Source organism: Mastigoproctus giganteus, chromosome 5 (assembly GCF_048544385.1).
Source record: "Mastigoproctus giganteus isolate SK-2022 chromosome 5, ASM4854438v1, whole genome shotgun sequence".
Lineage (NCBI taxonomy): Eukaryota > Metazoa > Arthropoda > Arachnida > Uropygi > Thelyphonidae > Mastigoproctus > Mastigoproctus giganteus.
In genome coordinates, this window is record NC_143579.1 from 119,639,410 (window position 1) to 119,663,959 (window position 24,550).

The 24,550-nt window shown below is 37.4% G+C and overlaps 1 protein-coding gene across 2 annotated transcripts in view; it reads right to left on the reverse strand.

Moving 5' to 3' along the window:
- LOC150085662 (actin-binding LIM protein 2-like) overlaps nucleotides 1-24,550 on the reverse strand; it is a 579,562-nt gene that overhangs the window by 177,775 nt on the left and 377,237 nt on the right. For both annotated transcript variants that reach the window (XM_090374167.1, XM_090374166.1), the window contains one exon: nucleotides 15,968-16,133. In XM_090374167.1, the coding sequence (XP_090230293.1) occupies nucleotides 15,968-16,133 (166 nt within the window). The remainder of the gene's footprint in view (nucleotides 1-15,967; nucleotides 16,134-24,550) is intronic.

Here is a 24,550-nt window from a genome sequence, read left to right on the forward strand (position 1 = left end):
TGAATGGATGGGTGAAATGGGAATTGTTTTTTTTCTTTTTTTATTCTGGCTGATGTTATATAAGTATATAAATACTTTCTTGCATCATATGCCTCTAATAATGCTAATACTCTTTTAATTCCCTTGTGGACCTTTTAATTTTAGGCCTACCATAATAGGTGCCTTATCAGTACTAAGTGCTAGATAGATTTTTGATGGAATCCAATACCCTTGTATTCTATCCTTGTAGAGTCACTGTCCAATGCTGATATTAAGAGCAAGCTGCATTCAGCAGCTTGCTATCTTTGACTACTAGCATTAGCATTAACAAGGGCACATGATGCAAGAAAGCAAGCTTATATAGCATCAGCCAAAAAAAAAAAAAAAAAATCTACTAATTTCACCCATCCATTCACTCCAAATGTTTGTCTAGTTCTGCCTTGAATCTATTTAAGCTATCAACTTCTACAATGACAGATGGAAGTTTGTTCCAGCAATCAACCACCTGCTGGCTAAAGGCAAACTTCTGCACATCTATCCTACAACTGTCTTTCCTCAATTTGCATTTATGCACTCTCAGGTGATTATTCTGAGCAAGCGGAAGAATCCAATCCGCATTGAGCATGCTCAAACCATTCAAGGATTTATACACCTCAATCAGATCACCTTGCAGGTGCCTAGTCTCCAGACAATGTAATTTGCAAAACTTAAGAATTTCTTTGTAAGAGAAACCCTTTGTTCCATTCACTAATCTTGTTGCCCTTCTTTGTACTCATTCCAAAAGCTCTACATCCTTCTCCTTATCACCTCCTTATCCCTGCTAGAAGAATTCCTGAATATCATTGACAAGACACTATGAGCTACTCTTGCAGACCGTCTGCTCTGCTCAGAAAACTTCATGTCTACCTGCCCAATTACCCCCAGGTCCTATTCATTCTCTACCACTGTCAGTGTGGTACCACAGAGTTGAAATGTTACTCTGGGATTACTGCTTCCCATATGTAGTATTTGTCATCACCTTTGTCAATGTTAAACTTCATTTGCCACTTCTCAGCCCATCTGCTCAACTTTTCTAGATCCTGTTGCAGCAGTGTACTGTCATTAGTGTCATGAACAACCCTGCCAACCTACGTATCATTTGCAAACTTGGACATTAAGCCTGATATACCATCATCAATATCATTTATAAATACAGAAAACAACAATGGACCCAACACTGAACCCTGTGGGACTCCACTAATAACATTAGTTCATGAAGAGCAGTGTCCATTGATTGCCACTCTCTCTCTCTCTTCTTCCATTCAACCATCCCTTTATCCATAGCAGCAATTTGCCTCCAATGCCACACTACTCCAATTTGTGCAGTAGACACTCCATGTTGTTGTTGTTCGGTTTAACGACACAAGGGCTACTACGGCCAAATTGTGTCTCCTAATCGTTAATTTACAAAAAACGTATTGCTAGAGAGATTAAATTATATACTTCTGTACAAACCAATATGTTTTAGATATAATAAAAGTTCTTCAATATTTGCTTCATTTCCTAAGATGCGAGATAAATCAGGTGATATATTCAATGTAGACAGTGACTGAAAAGTGTTTGACCGGATGGTTGAATGCAAGGGACAAGGGGAATGCCAGGAAATGACGGACTGTAAGTTGCGTCTGACAGGATGAGCACTGTGGTGGGCTTTCTCCCAATAATAGGAAGAGATGAGTATGGTGAGTGTGTCCAATTCTCAGTCTTGCCAGTACTACTTCCTCTCGTCTGTTTCTTCGGAAGCCAGACAGCCACAGCTTTGGGTCTTCTTTTATTTGGTATAGTTTATTGTTAGTGTCACTTTTCCAGGTCTGTGACCATTTATTGTAGCAGGCTTTGCGTATGACAGACTTAAAATCAGAGAAAGGAACCTGAGGATGTTGTGAGAGAGTGGTTTCCGGATGTTTAGCGGCAAAGTCAGCACTTTCATTTCCCGGAATGCCTGAGTGGCCAGGGATCCAGCAAAATCTGATTGACTGATCGGACACACTGCAAACGAATAGCTGGGAATGAATCTGTTTCAATGTAGGGTGAGAAATGGAGGAATTCTTCCTTATGGCAGAGACAGCACTAAGAGAATCTGTGTAAATTATGGCAGATGAGATGGAAAGCTCAATTATCTTACTAAGTGCTAACTTAATGGCATATAATTCGGCTGTGAAGACGCTGCAGGCAAGCAGTAGAGTGGCTGAAATTGTACATAAAGGGAAAACCGCCGCAGCACCTACCGTACTCTCAGTTTTTGAACCATCCGTATAAATTTTACAGGCATGGTTGTTCATAGCATGAGCTGAATGTAACTGTCTGATATTGCAGGAAGGTATATTTTTCCCCCACTGGAGGAAGTATGTATCTTGAGAGACAGACACATATGTCCAAGGAGCAACAGGTGTAGTTGTGTCTTGGAAAATTTCATTTAAATTGATATTCCAAGTCTGAACAAGCTCTTTTATCCTGATAGAGGCAGGTCTATTTTCATTTGGTTTGCTCTCATAGAAGGCGTCCCAACGAGTATTATAGAGATACTCCCAACTTGGGTGCAATGGTAGACTCTGGATCTTAGCAGCGTAGCGAAGCAATAGTGTTTTTCTACGCAGATGTAATGGGGGATCATGCGCTTCAATATATAGACTTTGGATAGGAGAAGTCCTGAAAGCTCCTAGTGCAGTCCTCAGAGCACTGTGGTGGATCATATTTAGCCGTTTTAAAGTAGTGCTCCTGGCAGAGTCATACACTGGACAACCATAATCTAGTCGTGAACGGATTAAACTTCTATAAAGATGCAACAAAGTACACCGATCAGCTCCCCATGACATAGATGAGACCGAACGAAGTATATTTAAATGCTTTAAACAAGAAGTTCTCAAATAACTGATGCGAGCTTGGAAATTTAGTTTGCGGTCTAGTAATAGTCCAAGAAATTTAACGGTATTAACAATCGGGATTGGAGTATTGTTTATTTGTAGTTCAGGTTCCGGATGGAGAGCTCGCTTCTTGCAAAAGTGAGTGACAGTGCATTTCTTTTCTGACAATCTGTAACCGTTCCGTGAAGTCCAGGCCTCTATTTTGGTTATGGCTAGTTGTAGCTGCCGTTCAATGGTATTCATACTTTGAGATTGACAGGAAATGGTAAGATCATCTGCATACATATTTTTTTTTTTTTTTTGATTTGGTAGTTATTGGTGCATCGGCTTCTGTGGCCATATTGCACCTCCCAAGGTTTTTGCAGTACTTTGATCCAAGCCCGAGGCGGGAATCGAACCCGCGACCTTTGGGTTGCCGGGCAGGTACTTTACCCACTCGGCTAGCCCGGTCGGCTCTGCATACATATAAGTTTGAACAGTTTTTGGGATATCTCGTGTCATTGTGCTAACTCGGATTGAAAACAGTGCTGGACTGAGTATTGATCCCTGCGGAACTCCCTCTTCCTGTATGTGAGATGTAGAGAGGACGTTTTTGTATCGGACTTGAAAAGAGTGCAATTGCAGGAAATTTTGAATTGTTTCCGGCAAATGGCCCCGAAGCCCCAGATGGTAAAGGTCCCTAATAATACCATGGACGCCATGTTGTATCAAATGCCTTTTCAAGATCTAAATTGACCATGACTAGATGTTGTTTCATGACAAAGGCATTGCGGATATGAGATTCGGCTTTGATAAGCACGTCCAGCGTTGATCTATTTTTCCGAAAGCCATATTGTTGTTCTGGAAGGCGATTCTCTGACTCCAGGATGTAGGTGAGCCTAGTATAAACCATCCTTTTGAAAATTTTTCCCATGCAGCTCGTAAGAGATATTGGCCTGTAATTTTCAACACAGGAAGGATCTTTTCCTGGTTTTGGTAAGGCGATAACGAACGAATGGCGCCATGAAGAAGGATAGGCATTTTCGGTGAAGATCCGATTATAAAAAATTAATAGAGTTCTCAAGTCTTCATCAAGTAAATGCTTTAGCATAATGTAATGAACTCCATCTGGACCTGCAGCGCTATTGGAAGATCTGTTTAATGATTCTTGAAGTTCTATTAATGTAAACGGTTGGTTGTATGGCAGTGAGCGGCGCGTGAAGAAGTTGATTTTATACCGTTCCGCACCTGCTTTGATGTTCTGGAAGGTGGACACATAGGTGGCAGAAGCTGATATTTTTGCAAATGATTCTGCTAATGCATTTGCAACTTCTTCAGGAGTAGAAATGTCTTTCCCTCTCCAATGAAGTATCGGAAAGGGCAGCCGAGTAAATTTGCCATTTAATGCCTGTATTCTTTTCCAGATGACTCATGTATCCGTGTCTTTGGTAATGGTTGAGGCAAAAGCAATCCAAGAATCCCGTTTCGCTTTCCGCCTAACTTGTCTAGCTTTCGCTTTGAGTTTTTTATAAGCAATTAGGTTACTAGTGGTGGGATACTTACGGAAATTATTCCAAGCACGGTTTTTTTCCTGTTTGGCAATTAAACAATCTGTATTCCACCAGTTATTCCTGTGTTTGTGATAAGGCGTGGATTTTGGAATGGAACCATTAGCTGCAGTGAGAATCTGATTGATTATATAAGTATTTACTTCATCAATATGTTGTCTTTGAACATAACATCTGTCTAAGAGTATTTGGGCAGAATAGCCTCCCCAGTTTGCCTTTTTAAACTGCCAGTTGGATCGTTGAACAGGATTCGGAGTTACTCTTGTTTGTAGTGAGCAAATAATTGGAAAGTGATCACTGTTAAAGGGATCGGTTAAAACTGACCATGTCATGATTGGAAAGATAGATGGTGAACAAATTGACAAGTCTATTGCAGAAACAGATCCTGTTGCTAGGTGTATGTAAGTAGGAGATCCAGAATTTAATAAATTAAGATCATTATTGCTCATGAATTCCTCCATCAATTTGCCTCTTCTATCCATTGTAGTAGACCCCCACAATGGATGATGTCCATTAAAGTCACCAAAGAGACAAATTGGAGTTGGGAATTGTGAAATCAGGCTGTCAAGTTCTGAATGCGGAAGTGGTAGAGATGATGAAATATAGATGGAAACAAGGGTAACTGAAATACCAACTGCAATACGAGCTGCGACAACTTCTAGAGTGGTTCTCAATTGGATCGGCCTGGATGGAATGTCAGAGTTAACAAGAATAGCTACTCCGCCACGAGCAGGAGAGTTTGAACTCCTATCTCGTCTGTATATCACATAATTTGAAAATTTTGGTGAAATTTGGGGTGACAAGAAAGTTTCCTGTAGGCATACACCTATGGGATTGAATTGAGCTAGTAAATCCCTTAAGTCATCAGAATGACTACTTAGTCCTCTGCAGTTCCATTGTATGATGTTATACATTATTTAGATTTAGCTGAGGACGATTCGTCTGACAGTTTTTTGTTCGTGGGACATTTCTTCCGGTCTTTTTTTGGGAATGTGGGGCGTCCAATATCCATGGTGTCATCTGCATGGAGTTCTAGAATGGGCTCCTCGTTACTTAGCAGCTCATCTACATCCATATTATTGGTAGGCGATTCCATTTTTTTTGAGACTGAGTGAGATTTTAATTGTTCTTTTTCAACTGAGACTAATGGGGTATGAGTGGGAATACTGATTGGAGTATTTGTGGCTTCGCTAGTTTTTTTCGGAGGATTATCTTTTTTAGAGGTTGAAAGTGTAAATTTAAGCCAATTCGCTAGAGAGGTGTTAGGCGGAACTGATACATCCGTTTGAGCTGCAGTAGAAACAAAGTTTCTAGTTCTAGCGGCATAAGAACGGCCACTAGGCATAGTCGACATAACTTGTCTACGTGCCTCAGGAAACATGACTTTATTTTCAATTTTGTATTTTTGTATTTTCTTTCCTGTTATCCATAGCTTACAAGTTTTGGAAAAGGCTGGATGGCTTCCTTTGCAGTTTGGACAAACAGGAGTTTTGACTGAACAATCCGCTTGGGTGTGATCTTTAGAGCCAGAGATGGGACATGTGGCTTCCCCGCGACAAGCCTGCTGGGAATGGCCGTATTTCTGACATTTAAAGCAACGAACAGGATTCGGGATGTATGGTCCAATCCGGCAGTTTAAATAACCAGCTTTAATAGAGGATGGTAAGTCTGGAGTGCTAAATGTCAGAATGATGGATCTTGTTGGAGTAAGATTTCCATCTTTTTTCGTCATGATCCGTTTTACATTTACAACTTTCTGACTGCTGAGTTCTTGGAGTAGTTCTTCTTCGGAGACTGTAATTAGGTCCCACTCGCTGATGACACCTTTTGATGAATTTAGTGTTTTGTGGGGAGTAATTTCTACTGTCAACCCACCAAATGTTGTTGTTTTTAACAGCCGCTCAGAATGTTTTGAGGTGGCTGTTTCTATCAGAAGGTCTCCGGATTGCAGTCTTTTAACCATTTTTGGTGATCCAGCAATTGACTCCAAGATTTTCTGAATTAAGAATGGTGACAACTTACCCACAGGTTGGGCAGATAGGGAATGAATCACCAGGAAGTTTGGGCAATCGTCATGACATTCTGCTTCTCTTCGCAGTCTTTTAGGTTGACTTGAGTCATGGTCAGGTTAAGAATCTTCCGCTCTTGAGCTCAAAGGCTCTAAGTTTGGATAATGATTTTTATCCATGATCGCTCCTTTTTGCCCTGGGGGTTTGCCTTTACCACCCAGGTTACCGGCCCCGCCACGGGGAGGCAGGAGCAGTGCCGCTTGGTGGCCAAGCGTAGAGTTAGTAAGTTAGTATAGCTAGCTAAATTAAAGAAAAAGGTACTTGCCTTCTTCTGGGCTCTCTTCTTAGTGTTTTTAAGTAAGTAGAGCTACTTAACAGAAAATATTAATTCTAAGAGAAAAACAAGGAAAACTCTGTCACTTGGAGGAAAAACGTTTTATAAACTCGCAAGAATCGCTTGGCCACGGAAACGCTTGGCACCCGGGGCCAGACTTCCATGTTCAACAGTATCAAAGGCCTTTCTAAAATCCAAATATATGATATCAAAATTATTCTTTGCATCCAGTTCCTTTGTGACAACATCATAGTATCCAATCAAATTGGTCACACAAGACTTCCCCTTAACAAAAACTATGCTGTATCAGAGCTAAAACTGAAGTCTTGTCTAGATGATCCCGCAGTGCTTCCATTAATTTCCCTGGAAGAGAAGTTAAACTAACAGGTCTGTAATTGCCTGTGTCTCTCTTTGATCCTCCATTCACATTTGCACATCTCCAGTCTGTGGAGACCTCCCCTTAGCCATAATTATGGCTAAGGGTTTGCTTACTTCCATTTACCGCCTACTTTAATATAACTGTATCGATTCCATCCACCCCCATGTGTCTTTCTTATATTTATCTTCAACAATTTCTCCTCCACTTTACTCTCAGTTATTACAAGATTATCTAGCTTACTGCCAAAGTTGAATACACCTCTGGCATTCCCCTCCCTGAATAACTCCTCATGTGTGAATGTAGAGGCAAAATATTCATTTAGTTTGTTAGCTATTTGAGCATGATCATCAACAGGTGAACCATCGATATCAAGTGGACCAATCTGATTCATCCGCTTTCTTTTAGAGTTTACATAAGTAAAGACCTCTTTGATGTTTTTCTTTGCATCCTTTGCCAAAGATTTCTCGTAATCTGCCTTCGCCTGCCTAACCTCTTTTGTAACTTGGTTACAGACCAGCTTATATCTATCATAGGCTTCTGTGTCACATGTTAATTTATATGTATCCCATGCATTTTTCTTCTCTGTCATGTCTAATTAATTCATCTGACATCCATTTAGGCCTAAATCTTGAACAATATTTCTTTGTTGGTATGAAAAGCCTAGTAGCTTCCAAGATTAATTCTTTGAATGCTTCCCATTTTGAATTTGGTGTTGGTAACGTCATCAGTTGGTCCCACTGTATAGAATTTAAATACTGTCTCAGGCCACTGTAGTCACCTTCCCTTTACCCTTGATGGTAGTTACCTCTTTGAGTAAATCCCACTTGAGCACACTGTGATCACTGCCACCTAGTGGTTCCTTTATCTGCAGATTCTTAATGCATGAAGAATCATTACTGATAATCAGATCAAGAGTATTACATCCTCTAATTGCCTCCTGAACATGCTGATGTAGAAAACAATCATCCAATAAATCCACAAAAGCCTTCCTACTATGTGTGTGTGAGACCAACCCACAAATTCCGGTCAATTTCTGGGAAATTAAAGTCCCCCCCCCATTATAAGACACTCTGCTTTACTGGCCCACTCTATTTCTCTGCACAATTGCTCATTATACTCATCAGATTCATTTGGCTTATAACACACACACACCTATTCTCATTTTTCCTTTCCCTGTGCTTATGTCACACCAAACAGGCTCAACATTACATTGTCCACCAACATCAATTGGATGCACTTTCTTAGATTTTCTGTGTTTCTTAACTAACAGTATAAACCCTCCTCCCTTCCTGTCCTGTCTATCCTTTCTGTATACATTGTACTCTCCAAATTCCAGTTCTGCACTGCTTATGTCTGTGTGACACCATGTTTCTAATATCCCAACAATATCTGCCTTCGATGTCTTGACTAGCACTTCAAGCTCATTGAATTTATTAACTATACTCCTAGCATTGGTGTACATGCAAGTATACATGCACCTGTTTCTGCTCTTAGATACCCTAAAATAGACCATGTATTTGCTTGTTCCACTATGACTCCCAGCAGTCCTGGAAATCCCCATTGCCTTGGTTTCCAGGCTGTTGCTCAATTGCATTTCAATAGAAGTAGTGCAAGAATCACTTTTACCTCTGCGAGTGGCTACTGTTAATCTATTAATCTGTGTATCCCCCCCCAAGCTAGCAGTTTTCCGACCAATCTTACTCTGCCTTGATAGCATCAGCAAATATTCTTGCACCCTTTCTATTTAAGTGTATCCCATCCCTGTAGAAGCAGTCTCTCCTGTTAACAAGCACAGACCAGGCTGAGAAGATTTCTACCCCTTGAGTCTTGCACAATCTCTCCAGGGCCAAATTGATCGACAAGGCTCTCATCGTATACTCCCTCCTATCGTGTTTGGGTAGAATTGCAGACACTTTCAAATTCAACCTTAACTCAAGGGTTTTTATTTTACTGTAGCAATTGAAATTGGTCCATTCTTCAGTGCCAACACTACCACTTCTTTGCCTATCCATGCAATTTCACTAAAAATGCTGTTGCTTTTGTTTTATTCAACAGTCATAATTTTTTATTATTTCACTATCAGGAACATATTTCCTGATAGTGAATGTGATGATGTCATACGTTCTGAATACACGATGACACAATATCTATTTTTGCATTTCTTTCTACTCCCCACATGCTGTCATCATGCTTATTTGTTTGCAAACGTCTGATTACATCACCTTCCCTATTGCATGAAACATAAAAAAGAAGGGGGGGAATTTTCAGAAGATATACACAAGATGTTTTATATATTTTGCAATACATGGGAAATCTTGCATGCGTGTCTTCTGAAAATTTACGCTGTATTTCTTTGGCATCTTACTGAAAGACATTGTTAATTAGCTTTGCACGAGTCCAATAAAATATCACTGAACATTACAAAGAATGTTATTATCATGTGTTCCTATTCTGCAATGTAGACCACCACAGCAGACACCTGACATCCAATTCATTAATGAAAATCAGTAGAACTTGGCAAAAAATTTTTAAACTAATTTTAATAGTTTTATTATTTTTATTTTTTGTAAAGAAATGATGAAGAAGCAGCAAATCGGGTAAATAAATAAATAAATAATAATAAAAAAAACTAATTCTGTGTTGTAAATGTAGAATTTTACAACAGAATTACTTGTGAAATCCGGAATTTTAGTTGTGAAATTTGAAGTGGATGTCAAAAAGATAAGTTCAGAAGTAAGTTCTCTAATTGTTCACTACACAGTATGCAGAGTGGAGGTAATCCAAGTTGAGAAAGCTGTGAATGAACATGATTTTATAGCTGTTAATGGGAAAGTTTGGTCCAAAGGCAAGAATGCAAAGAAATTAAATCAAGTGACTAATGGGTTTCAAATCAAAAAACTTATAACATCCTGTGGTAAAATTTTATGCTGCCTTTTTGTGAAAAACTTTCTATGGCTTGTGTGTTACTCCAAAGTATAAGTAAGTGCTTATGAAAGCATCTCTCATTTTCTTTTTGTCACACAGAATGACACTTAAATTTCACTGCACAAAAACTGTTTATCTTATGAGAATCAATAGAGTTTGTCAATTAAATAAATTAATCCTATATACTGAATACTATATATTTCTTGTAGTCTAATAATGAACTTATCTGACAGAAAGCCAAGCAGTCTGCAGTCTATTAGTCAACAGTAATTAATTATAAATATTTTTAATTTAGTAATAAAATATTTCTGAAAAGTTAAGTATATTTAAAGATAGTTTCAAATGTGTTATAAGTTATAAAAATTAGTAATAAGATTATTAAAAAGATTAAGATTATTATTATTAGTTTAGTATTCTTTTAATACAATGCATATGAAAGGCAATAATTTTACTCAATCGTAAACTGAGTTTTGTGAATGACTTTATTCTGATATTGTAAATTATTATTTTTGTAGGTTTAGGAATTATGAATTAATATGGTAGCAAATTCTCCTAGATATATATATACAGGGTGTTTCAGTTAAATGTTTCAGAACTTCTAAGAGGGGTAGGGTACATCCTGACAACTCGAAATCATATAGCAATGTGGGGTCGGAAATGCTTTCCTGAAGCGGTGTTGTACACAGAAGCACCATAAAGAAAAGAGACCGTAAGTGAGAAATCGTTTTAATAATACATGAAAAGAAGCAAAAGGTACATGGATTAAAGTAAGTGTTCGAAGTTTCTTCCACGGGCTACAATGCACGCCTCACATCTCCGACGCATGGACATCCGAACATTCTGGAATACTCCAGGCGAATTTCTTCGGCAGCTACTGCGATTCTTGCAACCAGCTCCTCAGCATTGTCAACAGGGGTGTCATAAACTAGCGATTTCATATGACCCCAGAAATAAAAATCAAGACATGATAGGTCGGGTGACCGAGCAGGCCAACGCACGGGACCACCACGTCCGATCCACTGTTGACCAAATGTGACATCCAGGTAGTTACGAAGCTATAATGGGCAGGGGCTCCATCGTGTTGGAACCACATTGTCTGTTGCGTCGATGCAGAAATCTGTTCATCTCTCAAAAGTTGTGACAATATTTGCTGCAGAAAGATCAAGTAGATAGGTCCGGTTAGACGACACGGTAACAGGTAAGGTCCGATGAGGTGATCTCCCATAATACCGGCCCATACATTGACCGAAAATCGAATCTGTGCTGCACGACGTCGTATTGCATGCGGGTTCTCGACCGCCCAGATATGGTCGTTATGCGTGTTGAAAATTCCTTCCCTTGTGAAGGATGCCTCATCGGAAAACAACACTTCAGCAGGAAAAAGGGGATTTGTAGCACATTTTCCAAGGTACCACTGTGCGAAAGCAATACGAGGTTGAAGAAACTTCGAACACTTACTTTAATCCATGTACCTTTTGCTTCTTTTCATGTATTATTAAAATGATTTCTCACTTACGGTCTCTTTTCTTTTTATGGTGCTTCCGTGTACAACACCGCTTCAGGAAAGCATTTCCGACCCCACATTGCTATATGATTTCGAGTTGTCAGGATGTACCCTACCCCTCTTAGAAGTTCTGAAACGTTTAACTGAAACACCCTGTATATAAAAAAAAAGCTAGAAGGATTTAATAATTCATTAAGCAGCATTATCAATCCACTGCAGGATAGAAGCCTCCTCAACAATTTATGTTGAGGGAAATGGACCATAATCTGCCGTGCTGGTCCAGTGCGGGTTGGGAGATTGACTGTATTTAGCAATCAGGAGCTTGAGCTCTGGTCTACTCAAAGAGCATGTGCTACTGCACTACCGCTCCTGACTACGGATGTCTCCTTTAGGTAAGATCATTTAGCAAGTGACTATTAAGAAATACACTTAATAAGATTCAAAAGTAATTACATATTTTTGATAATTTTTCAGTAATTTGCTCAATCAGGATAAAGAATACATTATTCACAAATCCTGAGAATTATATTTAATAACACTGGTCTGTACAGATTTTGATGCTTCCAAAATTTACTGGGTGTACTTTCAGTGGTAATTCTAAAAAATCCAAACCACTTTTACTTATCATGTACAGCCTTTTTGCAAACAATGAAAGCTGTTTTCTTGAATACACATTCCATGTATATGCAATATGCATACTACTTCCTTTGTGACTGTCAAGTATAGATGTCCACAAGACATGATTAGACAGGTTGAGACTTGCAAGTCAGATGGATATAAAACTTGCCAAGTCATGCTAACTACTAGCTAGTTGCTTCTAATGTGATTTTCATATTCTGTCTTTGATAATGGCAACTCATTGTTGTGTGAACAATCAAATATAATTTGTTACATTTGCAGTAACGTGGTAAAGCAAAACAAATGAGGCAAAATAACATTTGTGAAAAATGCATATGCCACATATTTTGGAATTAAATTAGGGTAACCAAAATAAAAGTTGTGTCCACCCATAAAGTGTGCTATATATGTTGGAGAGTTTGAGAAATGTGGTTAAAAAGAAAGCTGTGATTTTGCCGCTCCCAAGGCATGGAAAGAACCTTGGGATCATATTAATGACTGCTGCTTTTGTTCCGTAAATGGAGCAGGTCATAACACGAAGAACAAACAGAGCATTTTGTACCCAAACAACACTATTTCAGCTGTAAGACCAGTATTTCGTGGCCCTGAACTACTCGCACCACCTTCACCAGTTGTTCTTCAACATACATCATCAGATCCCGAATCTGACATTTGTAATCCAGAGGATGATATAAACTATTGTGGGGAAGAAATTTATGACTGTGGAACACAAGTGTTTACACAGATGAACTCAATGATCTTGTTACAGATTTATCTACACAAAAAGTCTACAGGGCTTTTAGGATCAAGACTGAAATCCAAGAATTTTCTAGTCTAGAACTTTCTTTCCTAGAACAGTCTTTTCATGGTATAGACAGAATTTGTTCCCCATTTTCCCGAAGAGGGCTCAATGATATGTTGCAACAATGTTTTTGTAGTTATGTACTTTTCTGGAATATTCTATCGACCAACAGAGTAGAGGCTATTTATTGACTTATCGAAGAAAATCCTCAAAGGAAATCTCCTTCATAATGGTAACAAGCATGCATCTGTTGCAGTAGCCTACTGAGCACATTTTAAAGAAAACCATGAAAATGTTAAACTTCTTTTGGAAAAGATTCAGTACAAGAATCATGGTTGGGTAGTGTGTAGTTATTGGCCTGTTACCTGCTTAACAACTTCATTACACAAAAATGCCTTGATTTATGTGCAAGTGAGATAGTCGAGCAAGAAGTGAACACTGCGAAAGGAAGGTATGGCCACCAAGACAGTCTCTATCATCAAGTTCAAAAAATGCAATACTTTTTCATGTATATTTAGTATGCAATATTTTTGGAAATACAGGCAACCCCTGTATAATTTGGTACTTCTACAACATGGTTTCACTCTAACACAATTGATAAATTGCAGAAATCCTCACACAACACTACAACAAAGTTTCGCTTTAACACGGTTTGAGAATTGCTGAGAATTTTGAGAATTGCTGGAAATCTTGCATAACACAGTATTTTTGAGCTTTTGTGCTGGGAAAGCCCTGCTGTTATGTTAGATGTAATTTTCAATGTTTCCATTCCTTTTTGTGAATCCCTGTTGTTCACTCGCTAGTCGTTATTGCCTTCGTAATATTTTTCTAAAGCACATTTCTAGAGGTCACTACCATAAAACAATAAAAACAATTTGCACTTTCCGTTTTATTGGGCTTTTCTGTTAGTGCAAACAATTATAAACAGATAGCTGGAATTCTGTGGGTTTTCACGTTATTATGATGAAATGTGTTTCCCCTTCCATGAAATATTCAATCATATAAAAAAACAAATAAATTTTCAGAAACTCATTACTCCATATCGTGTTTGTTGCAACTTCTGTGTGCCGTGTTTTTTGTTATTAATTGCTTATCATTTTTACTGTTTTAAATTTTACAACCAAAAAAAAAAAAAAAAAAGTCAGTGAACAGAAATATCAATTGGTATGTACATATTAATTAAGCTATGTATGTAAGTGTAAATTTATTTTTATTTTGCTAACTGGAAAATATTCTTCCGATTTTCACGTATCATTTAAAGTGGGGATCCACTATATTTTTTTGGGAGATCCCTGGGTTAGGTTCTGTGCTATTGAACTTGTGCTTGTTTGAGACCATAAAAAATAATTGTGACTTCAAAGAGTGCAGTTTGTGACTTTCAAAGAGAGCAGAAGGTACATGAAATGTAGATGCTGCAGAAGAGATTGTGCTTAGCAGTGGGTGCCTCCGTAGCCAGGTGGGCAGGAGCAGCAGTGCGTAGCACATGCTTCTTGATTAGACCGGGATTCGAGCCCGTCACCACCAAATATGGAGGATGCGGAAAGGTCAGGGAATGACCACTGCATATCCCCGGAGCAATATGGCCTTAGTTGCTAATGCTCCTAAAAACCAAATAACAAACAAACAAACAGCTCAGCAGTGATGAATAGAAAGAAAATTAAATGAATGTACATTATTTCACATATACGTTTGTAAAGTAAGATGTTTGTTCAGTTATTACTATTTAAGTTACTACTATTATAAAAATAAAGTTAAAATATTAAGTTATTACTAATATAAAAATTAAGTTTCCAATAGTTTTTAAAAAAATGGCATATTATTGTTGCTTTTGGAATGTAATACCCCTTTTTGTACTGGTTCTTAGTCCCGTATAACACAGTTTTGCATTACACAAGATTTTGTAGGAACCAAACTACCATGTTATATGAAGGTTACCTGTACATAGATTATGGGATGATCATGAATATCACGCTGGAGCAGTTAAAAAAACTAAGCTGCAAATGAGTATTAAGGTACACTTCTTGCATTCTCATCTCAACTATGGAGAAAGAGTCCATCAAGATATAAAAGAAGAGGGGGGAAGTATGTGGGATGGAATGTCAGTAGGGTGGCTGACTACAGCTGAATACTAAAAAGAGAAACAAGACACTGAAACAGCTGCCTGAGGAAGTCAAATTGGCACAAGTTTAATCAAATCTAGTATATAAGAAATTCAGTTTGTAGTTATCTATGCATGATAGAAGGATGTAGCCTTTAATATTTCTGTTTTTATGTATTTTTCTCAGTATTTTATAAAAAATTACCTATCTGTAAAAATACAAACTAAACCAGAAGCACACCACCAATATTTTCTTTCTTTATTTTTTTATAAAAAATTCTGACATGACAGAGCAAATTTCAAGTACCTTTCAAAATTTCACTTAAATGCAATTCAGATTTCCTATCAGCAGTAAAACATCAGAGAATGTTTCTTAAAATACAGACTGATGTAATAGATATTTGTGTTAGATAAATAACCAGTCATCCTTTGTGGGAAAGATCATTGGAGATAGGGATAGGATTCATTGAAGATAAGGTGTTTAAAAGAGTTTAGAATGCTGCTTAATAGTTTTATTTTTACATAATTACTTAATCATACCAGATGTAATCTGATAGTAATTTTGGGATATTCCTTATAACTGTTTGACATATGACTGTATAAATTTCCTTTAGGCAGAAGTAAACAAATAAATAAACAACCATAAACTTATAATCAAATCGTATGTGATTAAGATAGCTAATTTGCTCAATGATTCACCAGTGACACTCACTCCTTTTAAAGTAGAAAGGGATTTTTTAAAGAAGCATGAAACAAAAGTATAAATATATATAATTGGAACAATGAAGTTTCATTTCTAGAGGAAAGTTTCTAATAATAAAATGCTACATATATCAAGGGAAGTGAAGGAATAAGAAAAATTAACTTACCTGGTGGCCTGTGAAACTGTGGAGACTTAGGAGGATGAGGTTCAATAGGTCGTCGAAGGTAACCCTGAGTAGGCTCTGCTGTTAGATAACTGTAAGTGTATACTCTGCTAAGATCTGTGATAAGTGGCTCCTTGTCAAGGTAAATTCCAGGACTGACTCGTCCAAACTATTAATTACAGATTTTAGTATAAATTTTCAATATTACTTCCTTGTAGTCTTTCTTCTAATTTATTCCTAATATAAAGCTTTTAATAAGAAAGAACACAAAATATAAAACAAATTCCACATGTTAATAAAAAAAAATGAAATAAATATAATTTGCAAATGTAAGATTGGCTGATGAATGTTGCACATGACTGAATCAACCATTCCGTTATCTGAAATAAAGAAGTTAGATCACCACAGAGCATGCAGCAGGACAGCATTTCCCAAACAGTCGATCATGAATTCATAGGTGGTCCACAAAAACATTTCATAATGGTATCTGTTTTACTTTCCTGATTCAATAGATCCTACCATTATTTTAACTTCACTCTAATTCATTAAAACAATTAGAAAGAAAAGCTGATAGACATTTCAGCTGATTGTGGGTTGAAATCTTGAAGTAAGGTTTGTGTCAAATGAATTTCTTGTTGCACTTGGTGTTCTATTACTTGGTGAAAAGAGAAAACAATAAATTTCCTTATCCTATTTTCAATTGCTTAAGAAAGAATTTTTTAACTTAGCCTTGGTAAAGCAAAACACCAAATAAGTTTAATGCAGAGTCAAATTTAGGACTCTCTCTCTCTCTCTCTCTCTCTCTCTCTCTCACACACACACACACACACACACTAGCAATATTTTATCTGATGGAGGTGTTCAAGAATTTGAATGAACTCAGCAAGCTCAATGCTGATGGCATTCTTCTTCCCCTTGCTAAGACTACACATAATGGGGCAAAAATTCAAATTGAGGAAGGATGGTTGCAGGATAGATGTATGGAAGTTTACCATTAGCCAGGGAGTGATCACTTGTTGGAACAAACTTCCATCTGTTGTTGTTGTTGTGGAGGTTGGTAGTTTGAATAAATTCAAGGAAGAACTAAACAAATTATTGGTGGGGATGGACAGATGATGTGGGAAGGTTATTTTTTTTTTTAACTGATACTTTATAAGCTTGCTTTCTTGCATCATGTGTCACTACTAATACTAATATACATATACATTGTTATAATAGCTGGGAATAACATATTACGTATTCCTATTGTACAAGCATATCACATACCATTACTCCAGTAGTATTCATGCTTAATGCTGGAGGAGTAACTGATTGTTTTTAACTGAAATTATACTTTGGACTAGAGAAGCAATAGATATGACCCAGAGCAAGTGATATCTTAGCTTGGAATTGCCAAAAGTAGTTCTCCTGCCAATCAAGATGTATTGCACGTACTGTGTAGTATGATTGCCGATCTAGTGGTAGTTGGACATAATGTCATAGGAAATGTCTTTGTGTATGGAAAGAGTGAAGAAATTAGCAAATTAAATATTTGAGTGAGTGAGTGAGTGAGAGAAGAAGAGGAACATACCCTCAAAGGAATTAAATCAGGGTACTTTTGAAGTACTTACTCCCACCTTGACATTACAGCCTGCTCTCGTGCATCTCGAAGCAAGGTGAGATCACTAGCAAGATACACTGGTCCCACAGGGAAGGTAGTTATTCTTAATGACTCTATTATCAGGACAGCAGGAAATATTTTATGCAATAAGTATAGGTGGAATAGACCATGATATGTTTGCTAGAGGCAAAAGACATATCCTAGTGCAATATCACTAAAGGTGATATTGTTGTACGTGTTAGTACTAAGGATATTAAGCATATGCATTCTGAGGTTTTACTTATATTGATAAAAAGGCAAGAGTTAGGGACTGTGAAAGAGATATGGGGGTAGAATTTTTCTTCGAATGGCCAGTGCTTGTAAACAGAAGGGCCTAATTTTATACAGAGGGAGATACACTTGAATAGAGAGGCGCAAGAATATTTGTTGATGTTACAGAAGCAGAGCTAGGTGGATCAGAAAATTGTTAGGTTGGGGGATAATACACATACGAAATTAATATGACAGCCATAAGAAAGGGCGAAATCATTCTTGCATTGGTTCTATTTTGACATGAAGGCGGCCTGACGTAGCCGAGTGGTGAGGAGCGAGAGTGCATAACACGCATTCCTTGAGTGGACCGAGGTTCAAGCCTATGACTACTAAATACGATAAATATTTGTATTGACAATTTATTGTAAACTCTACTGACTTGGTTGTCGTGCTGAAGTATAAACAGAAAATTTTTATCATGAAGATTACATGGCCTAATCCACATGTGACTAGCAATTACATGGGCTGTGGGGCAATTGATAAAAACTCAAACAGGTACATATTTACTTACCAGGAGTATAGTAAATAAATTTGAAGAGTTTGAAGTATTGATCAAGTCATCCAATACTAACATTATTAGTATAAGAGAAACATGGTGTCACTCTGATACTCGAAGTGCAGAATTCGAATATGGTGATTATGATGTGTATAGAAAGGATTGACATGATATGTGTGGCAGGGGAGAGAGGATTGCTTCTAGTTAAGAGGCACATAGGCTCTAAAGCAGTACAACCAGTACCAGCTTACCAATGTAATACTGAATCAGTCTGGTGTAATATAAACACTAAGAAAACAAAGTGAGAGTTTGATTATATTTATAGTCATTTGGCCTATAACAGGAATCTGTTGTGCGATAAATATAATGAACAACTATACAGAGCAACAGAGCAAGACAGCAATTAGAATGTGTTATCATGGAGGATTTTAACTTTCTAGATAGTGACTGGAATTTGTGGGTTTGCCTAGTAGCAAAAAAATTTCTCTATTTGTTGGATGCTTATTGTTTAAAGGAAGCTTTACATGGCAGTAATCATAATGCACTGATGTGGGGTTTATTCAAAAATACCTACTGCCTAGGGTATAGAGAAGGGATTTTGCTTTTGAAAAAGTAATTAAAATCAGCTCATATATTTCTTCCACTTTTCTTGATCTAATAAATTGTCAGGGGATACAGAACCTTATAATAAGTACAAACTAGTATGTAATTAGGTAACTCAGGAAGTTAAGTAAACTAAGGAACATTATATGAGAAGTCTTTGGATAAGAGAAGAAAGAAAAGCAGCAAGGAATTCTTTGCTTATGTTAACACTAAAAGGAATGGAATAAACTACATTGGTGCACAAGATATGAATAGTGATGACCCTATACTGATGATCCTGTTCAGGTTGTTAACAAAATGAATAAATATTCTGCATCTGCTTTCACACGTGAAGGAGTATTTAGCGTTGAGGGTTAACAGAAATCTATCTTATACCGATTGGGAGTTAAATGATTTCATAACAACAAGTAAGGTGGAAGAGAAATTGTCACAGCTAAAAGTGAGCAAAGCACCAGGGCTAATGCTTCCATTATAAAGGTTAAACCTTTAACCATAATAATGGAAGCATCTTTATATCCAGGGAAAATAATGGAATCAACAGTTTAAAAAATAATGCAATATCATCTTGATAGGAGTGGTATTAAAAGGTAATCACAGCATGAGTTTGTTAAAGGGAGATCATGCCTCACCAAACTGATTAGCTATTATGAGGTCATCACAAAGCAACTGGATGCACAGAATAATTTTGATATCACATACTTAAGATATCGGTAAGCTTTTGATACTGTACCAATGGTTGTATAAATTAGGGCATTGTGCGATTAGGAAAAAGTTCTACTGGTCTTCATGGACAAAGGCAGTGTTTAACGACAGTAAGAGAATGTAGATAAACTAGGTGATAAATATAAGGTAAGTGCATTAGGGTTGACGTAATCCCAGAATGCCACCCAACATACATACCAGTTGGGTGGTACCAAATGCAAGGTACTGGAATGAAACAGATCTAGGAGTAATTGTATATGAAATTCTTTGAGCAGTGCAAACAAGGTGATAGAACAGCTCAGACTGTTCTGCTAATGATATACAGGAACTTTTCCACCAGGTACAAAAAGGTGATCATACTGTTAGGTGATACTTGGAATGCAACATTCATGTTTGCAAACTTCATTTTAGAAAGGACATAAATCTGTTGCAAAGAATGCAGAGAAGAGAACCCAGATATTGACTGGAATTTGTGGGTTGGTCACACACACACACACACACACACACACACACACACACACACACACACACACACACACACACACACACACACACACACACACACACACACACACTAGCAAGGCTTTTGTGGATTTACTGGATGATTGTTTTCTACATCAGCATGTTTGGGAGGCAACTAGAGGGAGTAATACTCTTGATCCGATTATCAGTAACGATTCATTAGCTGGGTCACAAAAGAATATTCTTAATAAAGAAAGATTAGGGTTCTGTAAATTTGTAACTTCAGGAAACTAAATATACTGACCTAATAGACATGATACGGCTTTAAAAGTGTTAAGTAAACTGAATGCTGATTGTATCTTTACTAAATTGAGAGGCCCATCCAGCTCTCAGCTGCCCACATCAATGCCACAGCTTGCACTTGAACATCACGCAACACAGCGACAATCCCCAAGGCATTGCATACTTGCATGTACACCAATGCTAGGAGTATAATTAATAAATTTGATGAGCTTGAAGTGCTAGTCAAGACATCAAAGGCAGATATTGTTGGGATATCAGAAACATGGTGTCACACAGACATAAGCAGTGCAGAACTGGAATTTGGAAAGTACAATGTATACAGAAAGGATAGACATGACAGGAAGGGAGGAGGGTTTATACTGTTAGTTAAGAAACACAGAAAATCTAAGAAAGTGCATCCAATTGATGTTGGTGGACAATGTAATGTTGAGCCTGTTTGGTGTGACATAAGCACGGGGAAAGGAAAAATGAGAGTAGGTGTGTGTTATAGGCCTAATGAATCTGATGAGTATAATGAGCAATTGTGCAGAGAAATAGAGTGGGCCACTAAATCAGAGTGTCTTATAATGGGGGATTTTAATTTCCCAGATATTGACTGGAATTTGTGGGTTGGTCACACACACACACACACACACACACACACACACTAGCAAGGCTTTTGTGGATTTACTGGATGATTGTTTTCTACATCAGCATGTTTGGGAGGCAAATAGAGGGAGTAATACTCTTGATCCGATTATCAGTAACGATTCTTCATGCATCAAGGATCTGCAGATAAAGGAACCACTAGGTGGAAGTGATCACAGTGTGCTGAAGTTGGATTTACTCAAAGGGGTAACTACCATCAAGGGTAAAGGGAAGGGTTTTTGCTTTTGTAAAGGTGACTACGGTGGTCTGAGACAGTATTTAAATTCTATACAGTGGAACCAACTGATGATGTTACCAACAGCAAATTCAAAATGGGAAACATTCAAAGAATTAATCTTGGAAGCTACTAGGCTTTTCAAACCAACAAAGAAATATTGTTCAAGATTTAGGCCTAAATGAATGTCAGATGAACTAATTAGACATGCGACAGAGAAGAAAAATGCATGGGATACATATAAATTAATATGTGACACAGAAGCCTATGATAGATATAAGCTGGTCTGTAACAAAGTTACAATGGAGGTTAGGCAGGCGAAGGTGGATTACGAGAAATCTTTGGCAAAGGATGCAAAAAAAAAACAGCAAAGAGTTCTTTATTTATGTAAACTCTAGAAGGAAGGGGCTGAATCAGATTGGTCCACTTGATATCGATGGTTTAATTGTTGATGATCCTGCTCAGGTAGCTAACAAATTAAATGAATATTTGCATCGACATTCACACAGAAGTTACTGAGGAAGGGGAATGCCAGAGGCATATTCAACTCTGCCAGTAAGCTAGATAATCTTGAAATAACTGAGAGTAAAGTGGAGGAGAAATTCTTGAAGATAAACACAAGAAAGGCACCTGGGATGGATGGAATCTATACAGTTATATTAAAGGAGGTGGCAAAGGAAGTAAGCAAACCCTCAGCCATAATTATGAGAGCTTCCCTCGACTTAGGGGAGGTACCCATGGACTGGAGATGTGCAAATGTGACCCCGATCCACAAAGGAAGATCAAAGGGAGACACAGGTAATTACAGACCTGTTAGTTTAACTTTTGTTCCAGGGAAATTAATGGACACACTGGTTAAAGAAGCATTGCAGGATCATCTAGACAAGACTTCAGTTATAGCTCGGACACAGCATGGGTTTGTTAAGAAAGTCTTGTCTGACTAATTTGATTGGATACTATAATGTAGTCACAAAGGAACTGGATGCAAAGAAGAACTTTGATATTATATATTTGGATCTTAGAAAAGCCTTTGATACTGTTGCACATGGAAGACTGCTGCACAAATTGCTGCAGTGTGGCATTGGAGGCAAATTGCTGCTATGGATAAAGGGATGGTTGAGTGGGAGAAGACAGAGAGTGGTAATCAATGGACACTGCTCTTTGTGGACTAATGTTATTAGTGGAGTCCCTCAGGGTTCAATGTTGGGTCTATTGTTGTTTTCTGTATTTATAAATGATATTGATGGTATATCAGGCTTAATGTTCAAGTTTGCAGATGATACGAAGGTTGGCAGGGTTGTCATTAGTATCAGTGTACTGACACTAATGACAGTACACTGCTGCAACAGGATCTAGAAAAGTTGAGCAGATGGGCTGAGAAGTGGCAAATGAAGTTTAACATTGACAAAGGTAAAATACTACATATGGGAAGCAGTAATCCCAGAGTAACGTATCAACCCTGTGGTAGAGAATGAAAAGGACATGGGGGTAATTGTGCAGGTAGACATGAAGTTTTCTGAGCGGTGCAGACAGTCTCCAAGAGTACCTCATTGTGTCTTGTCAATGATATACAGGGATAAGTAGGTGATTATCCCCTTGAATAAGGAAATAGTCAGGCCACACCTTGAGTACTTGAGTACATCTGGAGGCTGCATTTTAAGAAGGATGTAGAGCTGTTGGAACGAGTACAGAGAAGGGCAACAAGATTAGTGAATGGAAGAAAAGGTTGCTCTTACGAAGAAAGGCTTAAGTTTTTCAAATTACAGTGTCTGGAGACTAGGCACCAGCGAGGTGATCTGACTGAGGTGTATAAAACCTTGAATGGCTTGAGCATGCTCAATGCGGATGGGATTGTTCCTCCTGCTCAGAATATTCGCCTGAGAGGGCATAAATTCAAATTGAGGAAAGACGGTTGTATCCTACAACTGTCTTTCCCCAATTTGAAGGATACAACTTCAATTTGTAGGATACAACCTCAATTTGTAGGATACAACTATCTTTCCTCAACTACTGTTGAGAAAGAAGGCAGAGCCTTCGAAAGCTTGAGATTTTAGCGTATAATCTGTATATTCTGTATATTTTATTGTATTTTATGCTTTTTTTTTTTTTTTTTTTTTTTTTTGTTTTATATACCTATTGTAAATAGTAATTTATTGTAAATTAGTAATACCGGTTTATTTTATTAAACTATTAATTTTGTTTTTTGCTTTATTATTTCAATGCAAGGTTGGTGTAAACTACTAAAAATTTATATTACGGTTGTAGGATAGATGTGCGGAAGTTTGCCTTTAGCCAGCGGGTGGTTGATTCGTGGAACAAACTTTCATCTGTTGTAGAATTTGATAGCTTAAATAGATTCAGGGCAGAACTTGACAAACATTTGGAGCGAGTGGATGGGCGAAATAAGGTTTTTTTTTTGGCTGATGTATATAAGTTTGCTTTCTTGCATCATGTGCCTATGCTAATTTCTCAGATGACACATATAAGGAGATATATTTAAATTGAAAGAGGATGACATTTAAAGAACATAACAGTTAGAATAAAACAGCTGTAAGTGGTGATGTAGTGTGTATAGCTTTACTAAATTTAAGAATAGTTTGGATAAATTATAGGAAGGAAAGTGCAAATGAAGTACTTTTTCCTGTTTTTTTTTTTTGGCTAGTGCTGTCAAATAATACTCTCTCTCTTATCTCTAAAAAAAATATATTAAAAACTTTTGGGTTGTTCAGAGCAAGCTTAGGTTTTACAAAACATTTATTTTATTTTATTTTATTATATTTCAAGAATTATACTTTAATATTACTATGTACTTAGCTATGAATTGTACTTAGCAATGAATTAGTGACAATATTGGAATTTACTGTAAGCATCTTACATTCCATGTGTTATAGAAACTGTTTTCAATAAACAATGTACATTCAAATATTTGATTTTTTAATTTACTATTTTTTAAGAAGGGTTTGCAGCGTGCATTACTACCCAAGAGATTCAATGAAAATGCAAAACTACTGATCAAGGTAATAGTTCATGAAGAGAAATATACTAGGAAGCCTCCAGAAAGGCATAAAACCATTAGTATTAACTAAAGTTCTATAATGGGATTGCAACAACTGAATATTCCTGGCACTATTGCTATGTCGTTAGCAAGAATGTACTATAAAGTAAAATAACCTATACTTATAGCACAGAGAGAGAGCTTATGTGTTGGGGTGACACATAAGCAGTTGGTCTGTGTGATGGTTCAAC